This window comes from Eptatretus burgeri, unplaced genomic scaffold (assembly GCF_056783735.1).
Source record: "Eptatretus burgeri isolate ZD-2024b unplaced genomic scaffold, Ebu_testis_v1 Ebu_testis_scaffold_3190, whole genome shotgun sequence".
NCBI classification, from domain to species: domain Eukaryota; kingdom Metazoa; phylum Chordata; class Myxini; order Myxiniformes; family Myxinidae; genus Eptatretus; species Eptatretus burgeri.
In genome coordinates, this window is record NW_028225140.1 from 42,384 (window position 1) to 65,002 (window position 22,619).

At 49.6% G+C, this 22,619-nt stretch overlaps 1 protein-coding gene across 1 annotated transcript in view; it reads right to left on the reverse strand.

Annotated features, from left to right (window-relative positions):
* LOC147006316 (SNF2 related chromatin remodeling annealing helicase 1-like) overlaps window positions 1-21,744 on the reverse strand; it is a 44,866-nt gene extending 23,122 nt beyond the window's left edge. The window contains exons 1-2 of the mRNA XM_085869064.1: window positions 21,340-21,744; window positions 7,114-8,308 (exon numbers count right to left, since the gene is read on the reverse strand). Coding sequence (XP_085725190.1) covers window positions 7,114-7,273 — 160 coding nt within the window. The 5' untranslated portion in view covers window positions 7,274-8,308; window positions 21,340-21,744. The remainder of the gene's footprint in view (window positions 1-7,113; window positions 8,309-21,339) is intronic.
* Window positions 21,745-22,619: the final 875 nt, after the last annotated feature.

A 22,619-nucleotide genomic window follows, 5' to 3' on the forward strand; every position in this document is an offset into this window, starting at 1 on the left:
CTCGCGATGAAGCTGAATGGATGGACCAATCACTTCACCATTGCTTACATGTCGATGGTCTCTCTTATCTTCTTCTGCCTCATTTCTAGTCTTGCACCCTCTGCCCTCTCCGTGATTTGTGCCCCCCTAAGTATCTGCAGGACGCACGCAGTCCACAAGCAATCCTCTCCAGAATCACTGCTCACCTCTACTCATGTATTCCTCTCTTTTCCCGCCTGTGGAACAACATTCCACACTCTGCAATCTCATTCTTCGTCTTCAAGACAGCTGTTCACCACCATCTCAGGTCATCCCCCATCCAAAGCCATGATTTGTCCTCCACCCGTTAAACCACTTCCACCCATCCCAAGGTTTTGCTTATGTATCCATCTTGTTCACCCCTTGTGCTCTCCCCTAACCCTCGTCGTTGCCTGTATCCCTTGTTTGTCCGTCAACATCTACTTTCCTTTGTTTTTCTGTCCACGTCCCCCCTCCGCCATGCTGTCAGGGTTTCCCCTTTCTCCTGCTGTTCCCTTTGCCTAGTTGTGTCCTGATCTGTTCTGTGTCCTCGCTCTTCCATGAGCCTAGACCAAGTATGGAAAAAAACCCCCAAAAACCCGTCCAGTCTGGTGGAGGTGTCCACTCCAGCGAGTGTCGTTCTTGGTGTAACTGATATCTTCTCACTTATTTGTCCTGCATGGAAGGTACATACAGGTCCCTCGTGAGCCTGAGATCAATGTAACAAAAATAAATAAAGGAATAAAATTAAATAAATAATTAAAATGCACTGAAATCACAAGTGGGAATGAACATGTCAATTCAACTAATTAATACACACTCTCGTGTGCATCATTGTGGCTGCTCCTTGCATCATCGGTTAGGGGACACGGCTATGCCACTGATGCAGTGCCCCTATTACCCCTACACTAGTACTCATTTTGTCGACCTCGGAAGGATGACACAGGCTGAGCCAACCCCACCTGGTGTTAATTCAGCAGCCGACAGGGCCCAAACTCAGGACCCTGGGATCCCAAGCCAGCCACCCAAACCACAAAGCCAACGCCAGACTTAACTCATTCATCGAGGAGGACTCCTGGAGTTGAGGGCGGGACGTGAGAAGAGGATGGTTGGCTGTGTCGAAATCTAACCATGAAACATCCAAGTCAGTCCGTTCTCTGAAAGTTGGCAGTCTTTTTGTTTTACTTGTGGGACATCTTAGTCACTGAGTTGGAGGTGTGACCCGTCCTGGATTGTAACCATACCCACGAAAATGCTTCGGGATAACAGACGCCATTAGTCAGGGTGTTTAGAAACGCTTGTGAGGTTTGTAATCATCACCGGGATAAAGTGAAATTGATGAACACTGGTGAGCAGAATTTTCACTGGAAACATGAACCGAACACCAAGATGCTGTACAACATGAACATGGAACTCTCTCATAGCGAACTATGAAAACATTCGGAGAACGAACAGTTTCCTAACACTTGCAGTCATCCAGATGAAAACTTGTTCGAACCTGAAAATCCATCCAACCTGGCTTGGGATTTGAACCTGGTGGTCATCATGAGGTGGTGTGAAGATGAAGTCACCAATGGCTGACTGGAAGCTATCGAAGATTAGACCAGGCACCCTGTGGATATACCCGAAACAAATTACAATAGTTTTCGGACATTATTTTTCCAAGTCCTTATACATCTGGGAGATTCATATTGAAAATCTACCAAAATAAAAATAGTGGAACATATTTTTAGGGAGACAGTTTAGCCGTACCCCCGAAAATTCCAGAAATGGTATCGGGTGAAAATACAAAATAACAGAAATACATCCAAATGCTTTCAAAATGAGTTATAAATGTTATGGATGAATCATATAGTCATATTAAATGTCACAATTAGTCCAGTTTATACAAATAAGAGTTCAGTCGAGTGCAAACCCTGTCCCGGCCAAAAACGCGGATCGATTTTTACCTCAATACCGATGTACTTGTATTGTTGTCATGTAAAGCACAAAATAGGCCAATGTACTCCTATTTATGTTATAATATGATCTACATACAAATATCCATGACCATGATTCTTAAAAATGTGTTGCTCTGCAAGTTTTACACTGTGTGAGATCGGTTTAGTAATGATTTATTGATGATTTTTTTTGCAGAAAGTCTGAAGTGAAACATCAAGATGGATGACTGTAATTTGCCAAAAAACAGCGTCAGGTGGAGAGCGAACTGTTACATTAACACAAAAGGGATGTGATGGTATCCTGAAAGCCAGCGAAGCCAGAGGCAAATATATAACAGTCGCAGCTGTCCAGTCTGTCCATGTGAAGTGCAGAAGTGACGAAACCAACCCGAGATCAATCCTGTATCACAATAAACGTAAACTTTCTGGTGAACAGGATCATCATCTTCAGCACACACTTAGATCGAAAGAAACTACATTCAGTTATGACAAGGATTGTGTATTGTGTGGTTGTCCTGATGTATACAAAGGCAAGAAATCAGAACATAAACTTATTCCTGTTAGAACAATGGATTTCCAGAACAAAATACTGAAGGCATGTGATGAGTTCAAGGGAGAATGGGCTGACATTGTAAGAAGTTGGGTGCTTTTTGTTCAAGACCTGCCTGCTGCAGATGCAGTATATCACAACATTTGTAGTGTTAACTTAAGAACAGGGAAACAAGTGCCAATCGTTTTTCCAGCAAGCCATAGAGCAGAGAGCTGCAAAATGCAAGAAAATCAGTGGAAGTGCCAGACCCAAGGACTCGAAAAAAATCCGAAGCTTTTCAAGCAGTAGTAGAGTATCTTGAAAACAATGATGACGAGCAGGTGACCATCAACGATTTGATAAGCAAGATGAAAGAGCCGTACAGTTTTCCACATATGAAATCTGAACTAAAAAAAACATTTCAGTGACAGAATAACCATCACAGAGATCAATGGCAAACAAAATGTAGTAACATTTCACACCACCGCTTCCAACATCCTTCATAATTTTCATCAACAAACGATGCAAGACAAAAAGGATGAGAAGACCTTCAGAATTGAAGCAGAAGCTAAGTTCATAAAACAGGACAGAAAAGACCTTGATCAGACCAGGAACACCTCTCCCACTGCCGCCGAAATATCAACAGAAACAGCACTGGAGTTCGTGCCACCATCCTTGCAGCAGTTGTTAAACACAACATTCTGTGGAAAAGATCGAAGCACCAAAATTGCTTCAATAGGACAAGCGATCATGCAGGCAACGCGGCTTCGTATCCTTCTGGCACCATTACAAATTGGTTTGGGTGTTCAAATGCACCACCACTTCCAATCAAAATTTTTGGTGGATTCTTTATATCACCATGGGTTTTCCTGATCTTACAGCGAAGTGAAGAAGTACGAAAGAAGTTCTTCAGTTGCACATGGCACAGAGATTCAAAACTTCAGTGCAAACAATTTTATACAATATTCTGCTGACAATGTCGACCACAATGTGAGAAGTATTGACGGCAAGGGTACGTTCCACGGTATGGGAATTATTGCTACGGTGACACCCGGGACAAAATCATCAAGAACCATTCCAAGAGTGAAAGTCACATCTGGTGATATTGCTTCTGTTGGACGGATAAATGTTCAGCACTTATTCTCAGAAAGAGATAGCCTCCAGTCTCTCCTCTCCCAGCCAATAACAAACCCAAATGCGAAAGAACCATGCGCAGATGTAGATCTACTTTGGAAGTCATCGCTGCTGCTGAAAGTCCCAAGACCCCAGTGGTCTGGGTTCATGCAGCTCATCCACAAAGGAGAACATCCTGGTGTGTCGTCGGTCATGTTTCTCCTCATGATTGATTTGGATCCAAACGATCTCACCTGAGTTTATTCTACATTAAAATTCATATCTTCCCATGCAAGTCAGTACCAAGCATACCCAGTGGTGACATTTGATCAACCGTTATGGTGGAAGGCACACATAATGGAAGAGAATCTTCCTGAATTGCAAACAACTGTCGTTCGTTTGGGAGGCTTCCAGACAAAAATGAGCTTCCTGGGATCCATTGGCCACCTGATGAGTGGATCAGGCCTTCAGGAGCTGTTGGATGTAGTGTATGCTGACAACACAGTGGTACATAATAGTGTTACGAATTTGGAATTCAATTGCACACAACATATAGGTTCCCTTAGTCAGCGATGTCGATAAGTGCGTGTTCCCGAGATAGCTCACCTTTCATTGTTTAAATGTTCAGAGATCGATTAGATGTGCTGCGGATCGATTTAATAGTTAGGGAACGAAACAATGGAGACGTCCCTCCTCCTCTTATGCGAAGAGGAAGAAGAACCCTGCGGTGACGTCAACAACTCCCTCCCACCTGTGGTTGAGCGGGGGGGGGGTGGATCACGAGGGCATGAGTCACACCGGGTGTGGGGGAGGGGGTGCAAAGGATAAAGAGGACATCTTTTCTTTGTTCAAAAAGAGTTCGTGTGGGAGTCCCATGGTGGGGCTGAGTTCGTGGGAGTCCCGTGGTAGGGCTGAGTTCGTGAAAGTCCCGTGAAAAAAGTCCCGTGTTAAGAGTTCGTGGGAGTCCCGTGGTAGGGCTGAGTTCGTGGGAGTCCCGTTCTGAGTCCCGTGGGCAGAGTTCGTGTGCTGAGTCCCGTGGGAGGAGTAAGCTTTTTTGCTTCGGAGAGAGCAGTCGTTCAGCCATCGGGTCCTGCTTGGCTTGTTTGGCTTGAGGCCTTCGGAAGCTTTTTGCTTCGGCTGGCTCAGTGAGCTTCGGCTGCTGCTTTGTTTTGGAAGGAACTTGAGCCGGTTGTTCGGCTCGAGCTGCGAGTGGAGGCTTCTTCCTCTTCTTCCTCTTCCTCTTGGTTCGTGGAGCTTGTCGTTCTCCATTTTGTTTCCCGGCTTGGTGCGACGCGTCGGCCTCTTCTTGGAGTTGGTTCCTCGGGGAAGCGATGCATCGACAGGAAGGATCGGCGCCTCATCTCACCGGCACGTGTTGAGAAGCGTGGGAGGATTCGCGGGAGCTCGGGAAGGATCACGGCGATTTGGATCCAGCTCGCTCTCGCTGGAGCCCGGGTCCAGACAAGTTGAAGACCACACGAGGTGGAAAGGTTCGAGTCAAGCCCTGAGTTTCAGCTCACCTGTCCTCCGAGCTGGAGCTCGTGATTAAAGGCCTCAGCCACCGTTTCTTGTGTGTGTGTGTGTGTGTGTGTGTGTGTGTGTGTGTGTGTGTGTGTGTGTGTGTGTGTGCGCGCGCGCGCGCGTACGTGTGTCCGTGGGCCCGTCTAATAAGTAGGAACTGCTGTTAAGTGTAAATGACTGTACATAATAATTAGACGGTTGTAGTTCTTTTGTCGTGCTTTTGTTGCTTGTATAATTGCATACGTGTTTTGCCTTATTTAATTGCATGCGTGTTTCATTATAATAAATGTCCTTGTGGGAATGCAAACCTGCTCGTTTCGTCCATTCCCTCATTGACTGAACATTTCGTGTGTTGGGAGTTCGAAAGCCGTTGGTTTGCCGTAATAGGGGGACATTTGGACCGACGGTTCTCGGCGATTACGCCGCTCAGAATCGCGCACGGACAAGCTCGCCTCGGCGGTTTGTTCCGTACGAGATCCGTCGAGGGTGGAATACCCCGGTAGTTGGATCACGTGGGTATTTAGGTACATTGAAGATTGGCAATCGACCCTACCCCACGTGATCTGCCGATTGGCGTATTTCGGTTCTTGTACAAGGACCCGTCGCTCGGAGTTATCCGGGCGGCGATCTATATTCCGGGCGACCGTTCGGGCCGACTCGACTTGCGGCTCCGTTCAGAGCGGTCGGTTGGCGGCTGACCCCCGGCCTGTAACAATATGTTCTCAGGAAAGGCAATCAGCCGTGCAGTCTGCCTCCAACATCAGCTGCAGCTAAATATCACAGCCTCAGAGTGTATCAACAGGTTCAAGTGTGGTTCGGCCATGGTGACCAAGTACCTCCAGATCAATGGGGCTGGAAAGTGAGTGAAGGGAAACTGGCCCCAATTTTGACCAACAATACACAAGCACCACAAAAGTTACTGAAAGTGATACGGTGTAATTGTGAAACAGGGTGCTACAGTTTGAGATGTATCTGCCGAAAAAATGGATTGGATTGTTCCATGGCCTGCGGTGAATGTCGTGGGGTGTGTGCAAACATTTCACTGTCGGCTGACACAGACTCAGAGGAAGACCCAACAGAGCGTTAATTTGAGTTTCAGATGGCCGTGGCCTCCCGATGTTTCACAACAGATTCAGCTTCAATTGTGATTGTTTAACCCTGGTGTATACAGATGTACTTGATGTGTAACACTATGTTATATAATGTACTATTTAAAGTTACATAAATTTTATAAACACGAGACTTCAACATGTGAAATGTTGTTACCGGTACGTACTGTGGCCAGCCGCTCGCGGAGCCCAGTCACCGCCAATTTAACGAATGTGGAATCATTCTCACCCATATCAAGTATTTCTGTAGGTTTACATTATGTTTTTAACTTCCAGTGCAAATATCTGATGCTCCTGTCGTATATTAAACTATTGTTTATAAGACTGAAACACATTATTGTTATTTTTCATTTTCGACATTCAAATTTTTGAATTTTACGGGTGAGGGTAAGTTTTCTCAACAAAAAAAAATGTTCCACTGAATAGATTTTGGTAGATTTTCAATAGGATAGTCCCAGGTACATTCGGAATCATCAAAAACAGGTTTGAAAACTATTGTAATTTGTTTCGGGTTACCACCTTTTTTTAGCACAGGGTGCCCGGACGAGATGATTTCAAAGCCATTTTGGAGGTTATCATGGCAACATGGCATTGTGTAACAAAACTAGAATGGTACTCGGTGGAGCGCACACCTCCGCCAGGATGAACAGTTTACGTTTTGGTTCCACTGATAGGCTGGACCTGGATGCAATTGTTTGCAGGTTATCAGGGAACAGGATACTCACCATACAATCCACCTCCAGATACTGAAAATACAATCCACCCACACTTACAGGATACTCACCATACAATCCACCTCCAGGATACTCACCATACAATCCACCCACACCTACAGTATACTCACCATACAATCCACCTACAGGATACTCACCATACAATCCACCCACACCTACAGGATACTCACCATACAATCCACTGGATTTGCGCATGAAAATCACGATGATTTCGGCTTGATAGCTGACTTCCACCTTGAAACGTTCAGGTGAAAGAGGGACACAACAGCCCTGGACACCTGATCCCAGTGGTCCTGCAGATCTTGTTTCCTGGCTTTCCTTGCGAGTCATACTTTGTGACAATGTTGTCGAGGGAAACCGAGGCTGCAACGACACTTCGGCATTGCTCACAGGTGGGCTCTTTATGCTTTTAGAAGCCACAGCTGATGAAGTGGGTATGAAAGAGGAGGATTTGAAGTGGAAGCTGGAACTTGGTAGAGTGCCACAACTTTTGTGGGTGTTTACTGGTGTTTTGGTCGACACAAGCCCTGAGGTGGATTGAAAAACAGGTGAGGCAGGTGGGCTCTTTATGCTCTTCGAAGCCACAGTTGATGAAATGGGTGTGGAAGAGGAGGGTTTGGAGTCGAAGCTGGAACTTGGTAAAGAGCCACAACTTTTGTGGGTGTTACCTGGTGTTTTGGTCGACACATGCCCTGAGGTGGATTGAAAAACAGGTGAGGCAGGTGGACTCTTTATGATCTTCGAAGCCACAGTTGATGAAATGGGTGTGGAGGAGAGGAGGGTTTGGAGTCGAAGCTGGAACTTGCTAAAGGGCCATAACTTTTATGGGTGTTACCTGGTGTTTTGGTCGACACAAGCTCTGAGGTGGATTGAAAAACAGCTGAGACCCTTTGGGGCTTGACTTCCATACTATTACGTAGGAAGCTGTTGTCTTTTTGATCATGATGGACTGAGGTTGTGCTGAAGTGCGTTTCCTTGCCAACACAATTGGTATTATACGAGGTCCCAGACGACCCCGTTGAGGAGGAGGGACACTGCAACTGCTTTCCAGTTTGGCAATTCCCGGTGCTGCCACCACCGGACACATTGTGAGCAGGCCGGAATTGGACGTGCCCGCTTTGATCACCCAAGGATAACCTCTCCGCTCGTTTTGCAAGGGCCCGTTGCCTGTTCTCCTCAATCCGACGTTGCTGCTCAGCACTCAGTCCACTCATGGTGATGTGATGACGTGTAGCACCTTGAAAGAGTCGAAAGCCAGCATACGGACAATGGCAATTGTGTGACGTTCAGGGGATAACCTCCTCAGTCTCTTTCAGAGTGTCTCGTACTCTTTTCAGCCAGAATTTTTTTTCAGAAGCCCAGCATCTGCAATAGAATATACACCAGCAATGAGCTTCCTTCAAAAAATAGATGTGGTTCAAGAATGTGCATGACAATGACATTTAGAGGAGACACATCGTGGAAATATGCAGCTTTCTGCCCCAAGACTTCGACAATCCAAGTTTGACGACCATTTGTTAACAGCCAAAGGTTTCAATCTGTTCGCTCACGCCTACTTTTCAAAAGCTCTCACTTCTACCATTCAAGAAACAATGACCGCATCGTGGTCACAAGGTGCGACGCAAATAAAACCAGAGAGTTGGTGTCAAAGCCATCCAATGCTCGCCTGTTTATACATTTATCGTTTATAAAAGACTTGTCTAATAATATTTTTTATAAAGCATTGCAGTGAAGTCTGACCCAAATAATTTTAAAGCAATATATGTATTTGTATATTGTAATCAGTAAACCAGTACACATATTAAATGAATTGCAAGCGTCGAGCATAAACAGGCGAGCATTGGGTGGCTTTGACACAATCTTAAGTTGAAATTTTTAAATTTTTTAAAAATCATTTGTTAATTTCAACTTCACGACACCAATAGTGTACCCCAAAGGAACCTCCATGCCAAATATCAGCATCCTAGTACACATATTAAATGAATGGCAAGATTCTAAATAACTTGCACCAAAAACTTTAACGTTGATATGCTACAAAAAAGTTAAGTTCAAAACACGTCAAACATTTCAAACATTAGAAATTATTTTTTAATTTCAACTACACTGCATCAATAATATATCCCAAAGGAACTTCCATGCCAAATATCAGCAACAAAGTACACATATTAAATGAATGGCAAGCTTCTAAATAACTTGCACCAAAAACTTTAACATTTTCACGCTCACGCTCACGCCTGGGGTATCGCTATAGCTCTGCTCTTCGAACAGGCGAGCTAAAAAAACCCAGGCGGTGTATAGTCAGCAGAGGCCTGCAGGCCTAATGTGTTCAGCCCACCAGAAAACCAAGATGGAGGACATATCATTTTGTCTGGGTACCATTGTGGGTGGAGTCAAGTGACAAATGTGGGTGGAGTCTGGCAGCTATCTGACAAATGGGAGCACATTTCAAAAATCGATCCCAAACAAGAACCACAACAACAACAACAACATAAGCAACACCCTTCCAGCCACAGCTCGTCCGTGGATTTCAGAGCTTCTGCTGTCACTCCGAGCTTGGTGATGGGTTCTGAAGTTGTGATTGTGTCGGCGGTGTGCACAGCGTTGGCATGCAGGGTGGCTGGTCGCTTGACAAGCTGTTCCAAGCCACGTGGCCAAAGTGAAAAGTTCATCGCCGAGGCGATGACTGATCTTTTGTAAGTGGCCCTGACCGCTGTGTCGGAAACGGCTGACACGCAAGAATGGCAGAATCAAGTGTGGTCGCAGAAGAAGGATGCCAGGACGACGACCGAGGCCTAAGAGGAAGAGCAGGTTCAGGTTGCGCTCGGAGTGAGCTCGACATCAGGACAAACGAAGTGTTCTAGGTGCTGGAGGGAGTGGGACGCACTCGATCTCATGTTGATGTGTGGGAAAGCACGGTCCCAGGTCCTGAGCAGGCAGTTCCTGCTGCTCTTCATCTCCCGGTCTGACCCAGTGGCCCGTTTGCAACGCCTGGGCGCATCAACCACAGCGGTACTTGCTCTGCGCTCCATCCTTACCACGGGTGTTCGCAGGGACTGCTCAACATTTGTGGACACGGTGCAGGCGATCTCGTCGCTGATGTTGGTGCCCGGTGTGCTCCGGCTGAGCGACCTTGAGCAGTGTGGACTCGAAGCTTGGATGCGTCTCACGAGTATATTTTGAAAGTAGATTATAATTAAAAAAAGGAGAATCAAGTTGAGGTACATTCATGCTACACCACTCCCATGTCAAATAAATAAATAACAAATCCTCCAGCGCACAACATTATATGCCACCACGCAGCACATGGAGACGGAATTGGGAGGGAGCGGCGTGCAATAATTGATTAATTAATTGCATAATTAATATAAATAAATAATAATCGTAAAATAATTAATTTCTTCATCAATTGGCTAATAGTGGACCGAAACCATCACTGTTTCATCTGAATCTGTAACATTTTGAAAATTAAATAATTACTCGATTGATGAATCAATAAATCAAAAATACCTTTTTATAGCAAAATCACTGGGTCACCGTTATGTCCAAATATGAGCTCCTTAACTCAAAAGGTGCCCGAGATGTTGGCCAGAAAAGAAAGAAAATAGATAAGTAATTAATAAATCGATAATGATCAAGTAATTAATCAATTAATTGATTAATCAAAAAAAAATAGAAAAAAGTTTTTGCCAAAACACATGTTCACTTTTGTCGCAAAGTTTCAGCTTTCTCGCTCAAAGGATGGCTGAGATATGGCCCAGACAAACAAACAAGAAAACAAACAAATGGAATAAATACTGAGTACTCCCTTCGTTCGACGCCCGGCGATGACGTCATGCATCACCTGGAAATGGAATCGGGAAGGAGCGGTGTACAATACTGCATACAGTTTATGTACCTTGTGCAACCCATCCATGAAAATGATGATCATGGGACCAATGGCCTGACAAAGACAAATTTTGTTGATGATGAAGATGATGATGATAATGATGATTATGATGGTGAAGATGATGATGAAGAAGAAGAAGATGAGGAAGAAGATGATGATGATGATTATGATGGTGAAGATGATGATGAAGATGATGATGATGATGATGAAGACGCTGATGAAGATGTTGATGATGATGATGCTGATGATGATGAAGAAGATGATGATGAAGAAGATGATGATGATGAAGAAGATGATGCTGATGATGATGATGATGCTGATGATGATGCTGAAGAAGGTGATGATGATGATGATGAAGAAGATGATAATGATGAAGAAGAAGATGATAATGATGAAGAAGAAGATGATAATGATGATGAAGATGATGATGATAACTTACGCAGAGCTCTTGTTGACCTGCGATATATGATATAACTCGCTCAACCATGAAGTGGTGCGGTGAAAGAAAGCCACGCGAGTTCAGCTCACCATGTTCTGTTTCGTTGAGATAATTAAGGAAAGGTCTGCATGATCCTCATCTCCACAACAGTCACAGGTTGTACATGAATGTGCTCTGACATATGTGGCAACATCCAGATCAGAGTGTGTACACGTCGGTGTTTGTCTGGTGTTCTACTGTTCACGAAGGTGTGCCATTCTTTGAATAATTTCGCGAACTAGAAGGAAACCCTAACACTACCGTACTTCGTTATTGCAGCCCTACAAACTGCACGACTGATCACGACATTAACAATTTATGCAATGACCTGAGGTTCGTCATCGAGAATGTCCCCAAACATCATTTTATTACCATTGCTGGTGATATTGTTGCTGGGCCGGGACGTCGGCCGACAATCCCGACCGCTAGAGGGAGCAGTGGAGTCGGCTCGACCGATCGCCCGGAAATCAGATCGTAGTGTTCGGAAAAGTCTGGAGAGTACGGGTCTCTTTGGACCGTGAAGGGTCAATATTTCCACCACGTGGTACAGGATTATTCGCCAAATCTCAAAATACCAAGAGACCACGTGGCGATCTACCGAGTCTTCACACCCTCGACGGAACCCGTACGAAACCGAGCCGCTTAGCGAGCTCGTTCGTGTGCGATGCCGAGCGGTTTCAATCGCCAAGTTCCGTCGGTCCGATTATTCCGTTACTGTGGCACAACGGCCTGATAATTTCCTCAGCAAGCAACACGCTCAGCCAATGCAGGAATGGACACGAACGAGCTGAAAACATTTAACAATCGGGTCATTTATTCAACAATAATGGGGGGGGGGGATTAGGGGAGCACGTAGGAGCAGAGTAATACCGATTAAAAGAAATACAAGGTGAACATTTATACAGGCAAAATACTGTTGCGGTTACCAAATTCGCAAACCACCATTCAGGTCCCTTAGGTGAGGTATCTCGGTAAGTACATGTGTAGTTAGGCCCAAACCCGTTGTCTAGTGGGAATACATGTCATTTATGCGTGCTGCGACTCTTCAGGATAGCCGTTTTTCTTTTACTATCTTTAATTTGGACCAACCGCCATGATTACCACCACAACCACAACATTAACCACCAACCACAACGCCGCTTCACCACAACCGCCACGACCTTCCCGTCACACCTCGCAACCGTCGCATCGCCACCGTTCTTGCGCCGCCTGTGGGTGCCAGTGTTGGACTCGTGCAGGGCGCGCGTCGAACAGCGTGTACAAAATCACGGATTTTGTGCTTCAAAAACGGATCAAAAACGACACACGCCCACTTTTTGCCGTCCAATCGGTGAGCGAGGGGCGAATTGGCCCCGCCCCCAGGGCGATCGATATATGCAAATTTGTGGATCAAAAAGCCTTCACGCCCACTTTTTCTCGGGCCAATGGGGAGCGAGGTGAAAGGTCAAAGGGAGGGGGTCAAAGGCGAAGTTACGGGGGGATAAAAGGACGGTGTTCGTCAGTCAGAACGAGAAGGAGTCGGAGGGAGAAGGAGTCGGAGGGTGGAGAGTCGAGTGTGGAAGTCTGGAGCCCGAAGCCTGCAGTAGCTGGAGAAGCTGAAGAGAGTTGAACGAGGGGAGCCCAAAGAAGAGTCCAGGGTGGAGAGTCCAGAGGCGGAGAGGCGGCAGCGGCGAGGGCAGACGAGGGGGTGCTCGCGTCGGTGCCAGGAGCTGCACGCCCGAGGGAGGCCGGCAGCGCGACCTGGCCGAGGTGGAGACGCACACCAGGGATAATAAAGATCCTCTATACCCCGAGCATCAGCAACCCCCTCCTGTTTCCCCCCGCGCTGAGATAGTGCGACAAAGGGGGCCCCTTTTCCCACCCCCTACCAGACACCCTCCGCGAGGCCCGCGGAGAGAGGCGCCATCGCCGCTCCGCGTCTCATCACCAGACGGGTAGGCGCGACCCGGTCTCGGCCTCAGGCCCGCCTCATTCTTGAGGTATTTCTTTTCCTTGGTTTTGGGTATGTGTTGTCGGCGCCGTCTGTGAAGTAGAATTGTATAAGTGTTGCCGTGTGCTCGGTAGTCGGTATTAGCTCTGCACTGTGTTTTCACTTTTATATTTGCTTTTTGTGTAAATGGAATTGTGTTTTCTTTTTGTGTGTGCTTTTGGTGGAATTGTATTTGTGTGCTTCCCGTGTGCCGAGAATAAATGTGCTTTATTGTTGAACTGTTCTCCCGCTTCGCTTCGTCTTTTCCCCCATTGAACCCTCATCTTGCTTCACGTAAAGGGTTGGTAGTGGGCTGAATACGCCCGATAATTAATCGAACCGTCGAGGTCGACGATAACACCGCTCGGTTATTCTGATAGTACGGAACGGGTCGCTTAAGTGGCCCGTGTCCGAAGTCGACCTGCGGCGAGGTGCGATCGCCCGGTCTACCCTCCGCGTGGGTACTTAGGTAGGTCGAATTTGGCGAGCAACCCTATCCCACGCGGGGGCTGATTGGCTCGATCGCGGTGAGACCGAAAGGTCCACCCGTGACTGGTTCCCGGCGTTAGTCCGAGAGGGTCACGACTGGATTGTCCGTCCGGTGGGCGACGTGCCGCGATTCGAGTTACGTGGCCGTCGCACGCCGGCGGGCGCGAATACCGCAACACTGGTGTCAGGTCGTGCGATACAAATTCATCGCCCTCCTCACGGCACTGGTAACGGAGAACAGGAAAACGGGCTGTCCTGTCTCCGGCTAAATTCACGGGAATCGGTCCAGGGGTGAGAGAAGCGACCCCCGATTCCCTCCAAATTACGAGCGAGCAAATTAACCCTTCACGAGAAGCAAGATGGCGTCTCAAGGCGAGCGGGAGCCGGGGGTATTAGAAATGTATATGTGTAATAATGTAGAGTCCATGGTCCAGGATGGAATCCCCGTGCAGGAAATGTTGATTGTGCAGGAACACGGACTCCCCCAACTGAACCCAGAACCTGAGGTGGGTGTGGCAGCGGCCGCGGTGTATGACACCTCCCCCCCCCCTCTCCACCAAAACCCTTCCCCGACCCCTGCCGAAACGGCTCACCCAAGCGCACCCGACATGACCCAGCTATACACCATGCTGGCAAAAATGTATGCGGAAACGACAGCGAAGATGATTGCGAACATGAACAAGCAAATGGACGAAGTAAAAACGACGATGGATACAAATACAAACGAAATGAAAGGCATGAACGAAAAGATGGATACAAATACAAATGAAATGAAAAACGAAATGAACAAGCAAATAAACGGAATGGAAGCAAACATGAAGGAGGAAATGAAAAGTTCCGGGGTGAGACGCAGAACATGGGCCGATGCCTGCAGGCGGGCATGAAGGCCGTGACAAAGGAAATAATAGTTGAGACAAGGGAGGTAAAGGGTGAAGAGTTGGCAGAGACACGGGAGATAGAAAAAATAGAGGAAAGACTACACGAGGAAGACGGGGTAAGTGACGCACACACACACACAGAGGTAGTGGAGGATAATGGGGGTGAGCTGGCGGACCGTGCAGGGACCCGGTGCGAGCACCTGGATGGCCTCCTCCAGGAACGAGGGGAGGGAGTATGCCCCCTCGAGGCGAGTCACGACCAGGTGAGTTCGGTCGTGTTTTGCGAGGTTGAGGGGACGAGTTCTGTGGACGGGTGCACGGAGAGCTTGGGGGGTATAGAGGCCCCGGAGACCCTTGTGGGGACACGAATCCCCAGTGTAGTTGTCCCTGTGTGTGTGGTGCAAGGCGTGAGTGCGTCCCCGTGTGTGGAAGCGACCCCGTGTGTGAATGGTGTGGTGGCGATGGTGCTGGAGTGCGTGCTTCCCAGCACGCCGTGTTTGGATGAGGCACCGTGTGTGGATGAGGAACCGTGTGTGGAAGAGGCCGTGTGTGTGAGTGAAACGGCCAGTATGAGTGAGGAACCGCGGGTGAGTGCCCCCGCGTGTGTGGATGAGGCACCGCGGTTAAGTGCCCCCACGTGTATGAGTGAGGCACGGTGTGTGGATGAGGCACCGCGGTTGAGTGCCCCCGCGTGTATGAGTGAGGGACGTTGTGTGGAAGAGACCGCGTGTGTGAGTGTCGCCGTGTGTATGAGTGAGGTACCGCGGGTGAGTGCCCCCGCGTGTATGAGTGAGGCACGGTGTGTGGATGAGGCACAGCGGTTGAGTGCCCTCGCGTGTGTGGGTGAGGCACCGCGGGTGAGTTCCCCCGCGCGAGTGAATGGAGCACCACGTGTGAGTAGTATGGTTTGTGTGAGTAGTGAGGCACGCGTGAGTGAACGGCCGTGTGCAAGGTCGCTGTGTGCCAGGGAGACCGTGTGTGTGAGAGAGCGGTATGAGAGGGAGATGTCGGTTGGCATGCGGGAGCACGCAGCCGCGTCTCCCCGTGTGAATGTGATGGAGTGGACTGTGTGCGTCGTAACACGCAGGTGTGCGTGGGTCGAATGGCGACGACGAAGGCGACAGAAGAAAGAAAGCCGAGTAGCGGCTGTAGTTGTTTCGAGGACCGTGCCGGGTTCACCCAGCAGTGAGCACGCGGTTCGTGCTGTGCAACGCACGAGACCGCCACGTGCTCGGTTGCGAGAGTGAAGTCCCGGTCCGGAAACGCCAGCGGTGGATTTGCCGATCCCGCGGACGGACAAAGTTTAGGCAGGTAAATGGATTTGGACCGGACGGGTTCTCCACGCGATCGTGTGTGTTGAGCTCCAACGGGCAAAGCACACGTGTTCGCGTGGGGAACCCCTCGAGACGTGGGGCTTGTTTTTTTTATGCGCACGGTGACGTCATGGCTGCACGTGGGGTTGGAATCCGGCAGGAGGGGTATCTCTGCCGGATGGTCCCGTCCAAGGAGGGACGAGGAACACGTGCAGCTGCATGACGTCACGGGCAGGTGCAAAGTGCGCGAGCTCTGAGTTGCCGCGCAGGTGCTGCGCATGAAAAAAAAAAGCAAGCCTCACTTTCGGGTGTACAGGATTCCTGGGCAAGGGGTGAAAGACCCCCTTACCCTGGGCACAGGATGGAAACTAGTTAGGGGGAAGGGTTAGCTTAGTTAGACCGACTTCATGGGGCAGGGGTAAGTCCTCATGGAGTCCGTGGAATGGATTAGTTAGAGGGATGATAGCGAGATTTAGGTTGGGAAAATGGAGTATGGGATTATTTGGAGACATGGACAGACTTGTGGATGTGTAGCGGGGACGTAGTTTAGCTACGTAGGTTAAATGGAACGTGCTGTAGTTTAAGGGACGACGTGGGAGCACGAGTTAGTTAGGGGATGTAGTTAGAAGGATGGCAGAGTTCAGCGGTGTGTGTGTTGAAGAGTTGGTGAGTTGTGAGGTGAGTACATGGTGAGTGAGTGAGGCCAGCGGGTCTGTGTGTGTGGAGTGAATGGGGAATGCATGGTGCGATGAGTGATTGGGGGGAGTAGTGACTCCCGCCCAAGGGACCCCCGGGGTCAGTGTAGAGTGAGTTAGCTGGGTTAGTCAAATTAACAAAAATGGAGGTCGTTTTGCTGTTGGTGGGAATGTAGGCTCGAGACCCATTTGGAGGGGTGCAGGAGCCCTGTTGACGGGCTTGGGAGCGTGGCTGCGAAAGGTGAGTATCGCTGAGTGGGTACCCCGGGCACCAGGCTAGTCGGCCGCGGTAGGCCATGGGCCCATGGGGGCCGGGATAGAGTAGTGGGCACGGGTGCGCCTGCTTGGTGCGGGGGCCCGGGGCGCCATTAGACGCGTGGGCAGTGTTGTGGGCACGGGTGACCCTCGGAAAGGGGCCCGGGAGGCCGGCCTGCCACGTGTGCGGTTCAGGGGAGGTGCCATGGGGGGCACTCCCCGGTGTTAGGGAGCTGGTAGGCTCGGAGGCAGTGTAGTGCCCGGGGGTGCCATAGCGGGAGATTCGGCAGAGGGTCGTGCCTGCCGGAGGGAGCCACGTGTCCCAGCCAGGAGACCGTGTGAGGGCACGGAGAGAAAATTGGGGGGTGAGGCCCGAAATTGTGAGGACACCAACACAGGTGACGGGAATCTGGGTTGATAGAACCAATAGTTTAAGCGAGAGGCGCTTGTTGAAAGCCCCGGGGTAGTTTAACAGTTAAATGGTTAGGGTAGATTAGGAGATGTACCCCTCCGCACCATCCATCCCCTCGCTCTCGTTGTGGGCCGCTGGACCCACTTTGGGTTAGATCGCCGAACTCTGGGGAGGCCATTCTGAGGCTTCGTTGGGCCTCGACACAGGACGCTAGCTCTCCCTTATTCCCCTCCGGGAAGGGAACGTAGGGGTTGGGAGTAGGCTAGGTGACAGGATAGGTTAGCCGAACAAGGACGATAAAGGGGGTTAGGGGACGATTTATAGTGGGGAAGTAAAAATAAAAACAACAAAAAAATAAGTTGGGGCTAAATTGGGGTTTGACAAATTAAGGGAGTGGGTATGTCCAGTGACAGGCAAAGGCGATAGGTGGGAGGGAGACAGGTAGGTAGGTCCGAGCCCGCCTTCCAAGTGGCCAGCACCACCGCACTCCCTCCACCAACCTCCACTGAACGGCAAAGGCTGGCCAACTTCATCGGCTGGCCGTGTTTTGCTTCAAGGCGGAGGCCGGCCAACTTCATCGGCAGCTGTTGTTTTGCTGCAAGGCCTGTGCCATCGGCTGGCCGTGTTTTGCTTCAAGGCCTGTGCCGGCCAGTTCATCTGCCGGCTGTGTTTGCCTGCAGCGGCCTTCTTCTGCGGGCTGTGTTGCCTGCACCTTTGCCATGCCATGCCCACTGCCCACGTTCACCAGCCCCGTTCAATTTTTGCTTTGCCCCCCCCCCTGTTCATTTCCATGTGCGCCAGGATCCGCAAGGCAACAGTTTGCAAGCTGCGAGAACTGCCCTGTTGGCAGCTACAACACGGGCCTGCAGTGGCGGCCCGTGCACCGTGTTTGTGTTCATCCATCCATTCGTTGTGCTCATTGCGTGTGCCACTTGAGCTGGCACGGAGACTGCATTTGTGCAGCCCATGCACCGTTGTGGTTCACTGCATTCGGTCCATCCATTCGTTGTGTTCATTGCGTGTGCCACTTGAGCTGGCACGGAGACTGCGTTTGTGCAGCCCATGCACCGTTGTGGTTCACTGCGTTCAGTTCAAAAGGGAAGGCCTTGGACTGCGTGTGAGCAGCCAGCCACGTTCCCTGTCACCTGCATTGTTTTGAGCCAGAGACTGCATGCGAGCAGCCTGGCTCCCTGCTAACTGCTTTTCTTTTGCAGAGTTCAATGATCCTGGGCCATGGTTTAGTGTAAAATTTGTAAGTTAAGGTTAAGATGTACTGTAAATATGAGTGCGCCCCCGGCATGTCTGTCCTAGCGCCGGCAATTTTATTTAAGTCGTCCGTGTGAGTGGGTTTGTTTAGGTAGTTACGCAGCCCTCAGGTTATTTATTTTGGGGACACGAATACCATGAATGTCGCACTCAGGGATCCGTAGGTAAAATGTACTAGGGGAAAACTACACATGATGGCACACGAAAATTTGACGACTCGGGACGAGTCTGTAAAAAGGGGAGGGGGTAGTGTTGCGGTTACCAAATTCGCAAACCACCATTCAGGTCCCTTAGGTGAGGTATCTCGGTAAGTACATGTGTAGTTAGGCCCAAACCCGTTGTCTAGTGGGAATACATGTCATTTATGCGTGCTGCGACTCTTCAGGATAGCCGTTTTTCTTTTACTCTCTTTAATTTGGACCAACCGCCATGATTACCACCACAACCACAACATCAACCACCAACCACAACGCCGCTTCACCACAACCGCCACGACCTTCCCGTCACACCTCGCAACCGTCGCATCGCCACCGTTCTTGCGCCGCCTGTGGGTGCCAGTGTTGGACTCGTGCAGGGCGCGCGTCGAACAGCGTGTACAAAATCACGGATTTTGTGCTTCAAAAACGGATCAAAAACGACACACGCCCACTTTTTGCCGTCCAATCGGTGAGCGAGGGGCGAATTGGCCCCGCCCCCAGGGCGATCGATATATGCAAATTTGTGGATCAAAAAGCCTTCACGCCCACTTTTTCTCGGGCCAATGGGGAGCGAGGTGAAAGGTCAAAGGGAGGGGGTCAAAGGCGAAGTTACGGGGGGATAAAAGGACGGTGTTCGTCAGTCATAACGAGAAGGAGTCGGAGGGAGAAGGAGTCGGAGGGTGGAGAGTCGAGTGTGGAAGTCTGGAGCCCGAAGCCTGCAGTAGCTGGAGAAGCTGAAGAGAGTCGAACGAGGGGAGCCCAAAGAAGAGTCCAGGGTGGAGAGTCCAGAGGCGGAGAGGCGGCAGCGGCGAGGGCAGACGAGGGGGTGCTCGCGTCGGTGCCAGGAGCTGCACGCCCGAGGGAGGCCGGCAGCGCGACCTGGCCGAGGTGGAGACGCACACCAGGGATAATAAAGATCCTCTATACCCCGAGCATCAGCAACCCCCTCCTGTTTCCCCCCGCGCTGAGATAGTGCGACAAAGGGGGCCCCTTTTCCCACCCCCTACCAGACACCCTCCGCGAGGCCCGCGGAGAGAGGCGCCATCGCCGCTCCGCGTCTCATCACCAGACGGGTAGGCGCGACCCGGTCTCGGCCTCAGGCCCGCCTCATTCTTGAGGTATTTCTTTTCCTTGGTTTTGGGTATGTGTTGTCGGCGCCGTCTGTGAAGTAGAATTGTATAAGTGTTGCCGTGTGCTCGGTAGTCGGTATTAGCTCTGCACTGTGTTTTCACTTTTATATTTGCTTTTTGTGTAAATGGAATTGTGTTTTCTTTTTTGTGTGTGCTTTTGGTGGAATTGTATTTGTGTGCTTCCCGTGTGCCGAGAATAAATGTGCTTTATTGTTGAACTGTTCTCCCGCTTCGCTTCGTCTTTTCCCCCATTGAACCCTCATCTTGCTTCACGTAAAGGGTTGGTAGTGGGCTGAATACGCCCGATAATTAATCGAACCGTCGAGGTCGACGATAACACCGCTCGGTTATTCTGATAGTACGGAACGGGTTGCTTAAGTGGCCCGTGTCCGAAGTCGACCTGCGGCGAGGTGCAATCGCCCGGTCTACCCTCCGCGTGGGTACTTAGGTAGGTCGAATTTGGCGAGCAACCCTATCCCACGCGGGGGCTGATTGGCTCGATCGCGGTGAGACCGAAAGTTCCACCCGTGACTGGTTCCCGGCGTTAGTCCGAGAGGGTCACGACTGGATTGTCCGTCCGGTGGGCGACGTGCCGCGATTCGAGTTACGTGGCCGTCGCACGCCGGCGGGCGCGAAATCCGCAACAATACTTATGCAGTTCACTACTTCACAGACGGGTCCACGGACACACACACACACACACACACACACACACACACACCCAAGAAAAGTTGTGGCTGGGGCCTTTGTTCAGCCTTCAGCTCAGAGGATAGGGGAGCTGAGGAGCAGGATGGCTGGCTACCTGGCCGCGAACGCGCGGCTGGATGATCCCTCCTTCCAGAGCTCCGGTCGCCGGGGACTCACGCGGCGCCACCGCAGCCAGCCAAGATGAGCACAAGTGATCGCCCGGGCTCGCGATCGGCGGAAGAGGAGGCGGAGGAGGATGAGGATGACAACGAAAGGAGCGCTCTCCTCTCCTCCTGACTGGCTGGCTCCTAAGTGGCTGGCTCTCTCTATCCTCTTCTCACTCCTTTTTATCTCTCTCGGGCGCGCCTCACTTCCGGCGTGACTCAACCCCTCCCCCCTCGGCGCGCTGCCCAGCGCATCGGTGGGTGGGAGTTGTCGTTCTTTCTGCACCATACTTTTTGTAACCGTCATTTCTGTTTACTGTCGTTGAGGATGAGGGTTTCCTAAAATAAATCACAGCGCATTTTCATTTATTTACCCATTAAACAAAGGAAGGGGGCTATCTATAAAACACGTACTTACAGAGATAACTGAGTTATAGGAACCTGAATGTTGTGTGTGATAGTTTTCCAAATTCGTAACAATATGAATGTTAAACTTGGGCCCAGTGAAGCTTTCTTTATTCACCTGTAACCAATGAACAAACTGGAATGTAACCAATGAACAAAATGGAACACTCACTTCCGAGTCGTTGGTGCATCCGGGAAACTTCTTCTTCGCTCAACAATCACTTCCGGTTCGTTGGTACATCCGAGAATCTTCTTCTTCACTTTCTGATTGAAATTTCTCTGATCGTGAATTACATGAGTCACAGAGTCGGCGATCCAATTTAAAATATTTACTCTTTCTCCCTCCATACTTTCCCCGGCGAAATCATTTCATGCAATAACTACTCTTTGGGTTGAAGGCCCCTGCGTCCAAACTCGTATCTCAACCCCTGACACTGATTGTACCGTCATGGATTGCAAGCACAGGTTGGAATGTTTGAACTGCCGTTTGAAGGACAAGATCCTGTGCGTTACATCCACACGAGGGACGTGTACTTTCTGTGTTATTTATTTAATTGAGCTGTTGTTATTCTTGTTTAACAAATGGTGTTTCAAAAATAAAAATATAAAACAGAGGTGTGCCTTTTGTTGTCTGGGGAGGAGCCTCTGATGAGTAGCCACGCCCCTCAATTTCCGGTGGAAAATCCCTGTGAAACACTCTCAACGTACGTTTCAACTTTAACATTCACTTCCCCCTTTCACATCAACTCTCCACCTCCAGGGTGCTGGGCTCTCGCACCGAACTTGGAACACCAAACTTGGTGGACAGATGTTGGTGAAGATCCGAATCCGGATTCGAGAATGTTTATTTTTTTTTTCCAAGTGCAGATTCTTCACCGTTCAGAGATGGGGACAAAAACGATACGGACGAAGTACACGGGGGAAACAAGATGGACGCAACGAGGACTTTCAGGAAGGAAAGCAGGGAATGTGAAGGAGGTGGGTTTGGGGTGGATTAACGGGGATAGAAAAGATTGTGGTGTTGGATGGGGGAAGACATGAGATGGTGGTGAAAGGCTGTTTTGAAGACCTGGAGGGAGGGTGGAATTGGAGTGTGGGAGTTTTCTCCAGAGGCGGGAAAAAAGAGGAATGAAAGAGTGAAGGTGAGCAGTGATTCGTGATTTTGGTAGTTTTTACCAGAAAGGGGTTGCTGGCAGACCTTGAGCACTCTGGAAATATAGGAGGGACAGAGCACAGACGGAGCAGGGGGGGCGAGACCGGAGAGGAGACGGTAGAAGACAGAAAGACCACTGACCTGCCTGCGGTGAGAGTGAGAAACCCAAAGACTCAGCCTCATGGCGGGAGACACCAATGATCCGAAAAGCCTTGGTTTCCACAGCGTGAAGCTGAAGCAGGGGCACCAGCCCAGAGGGGAGAGCAGTACTCCATCAGGCTGCGGATGAAAGCTTTGTA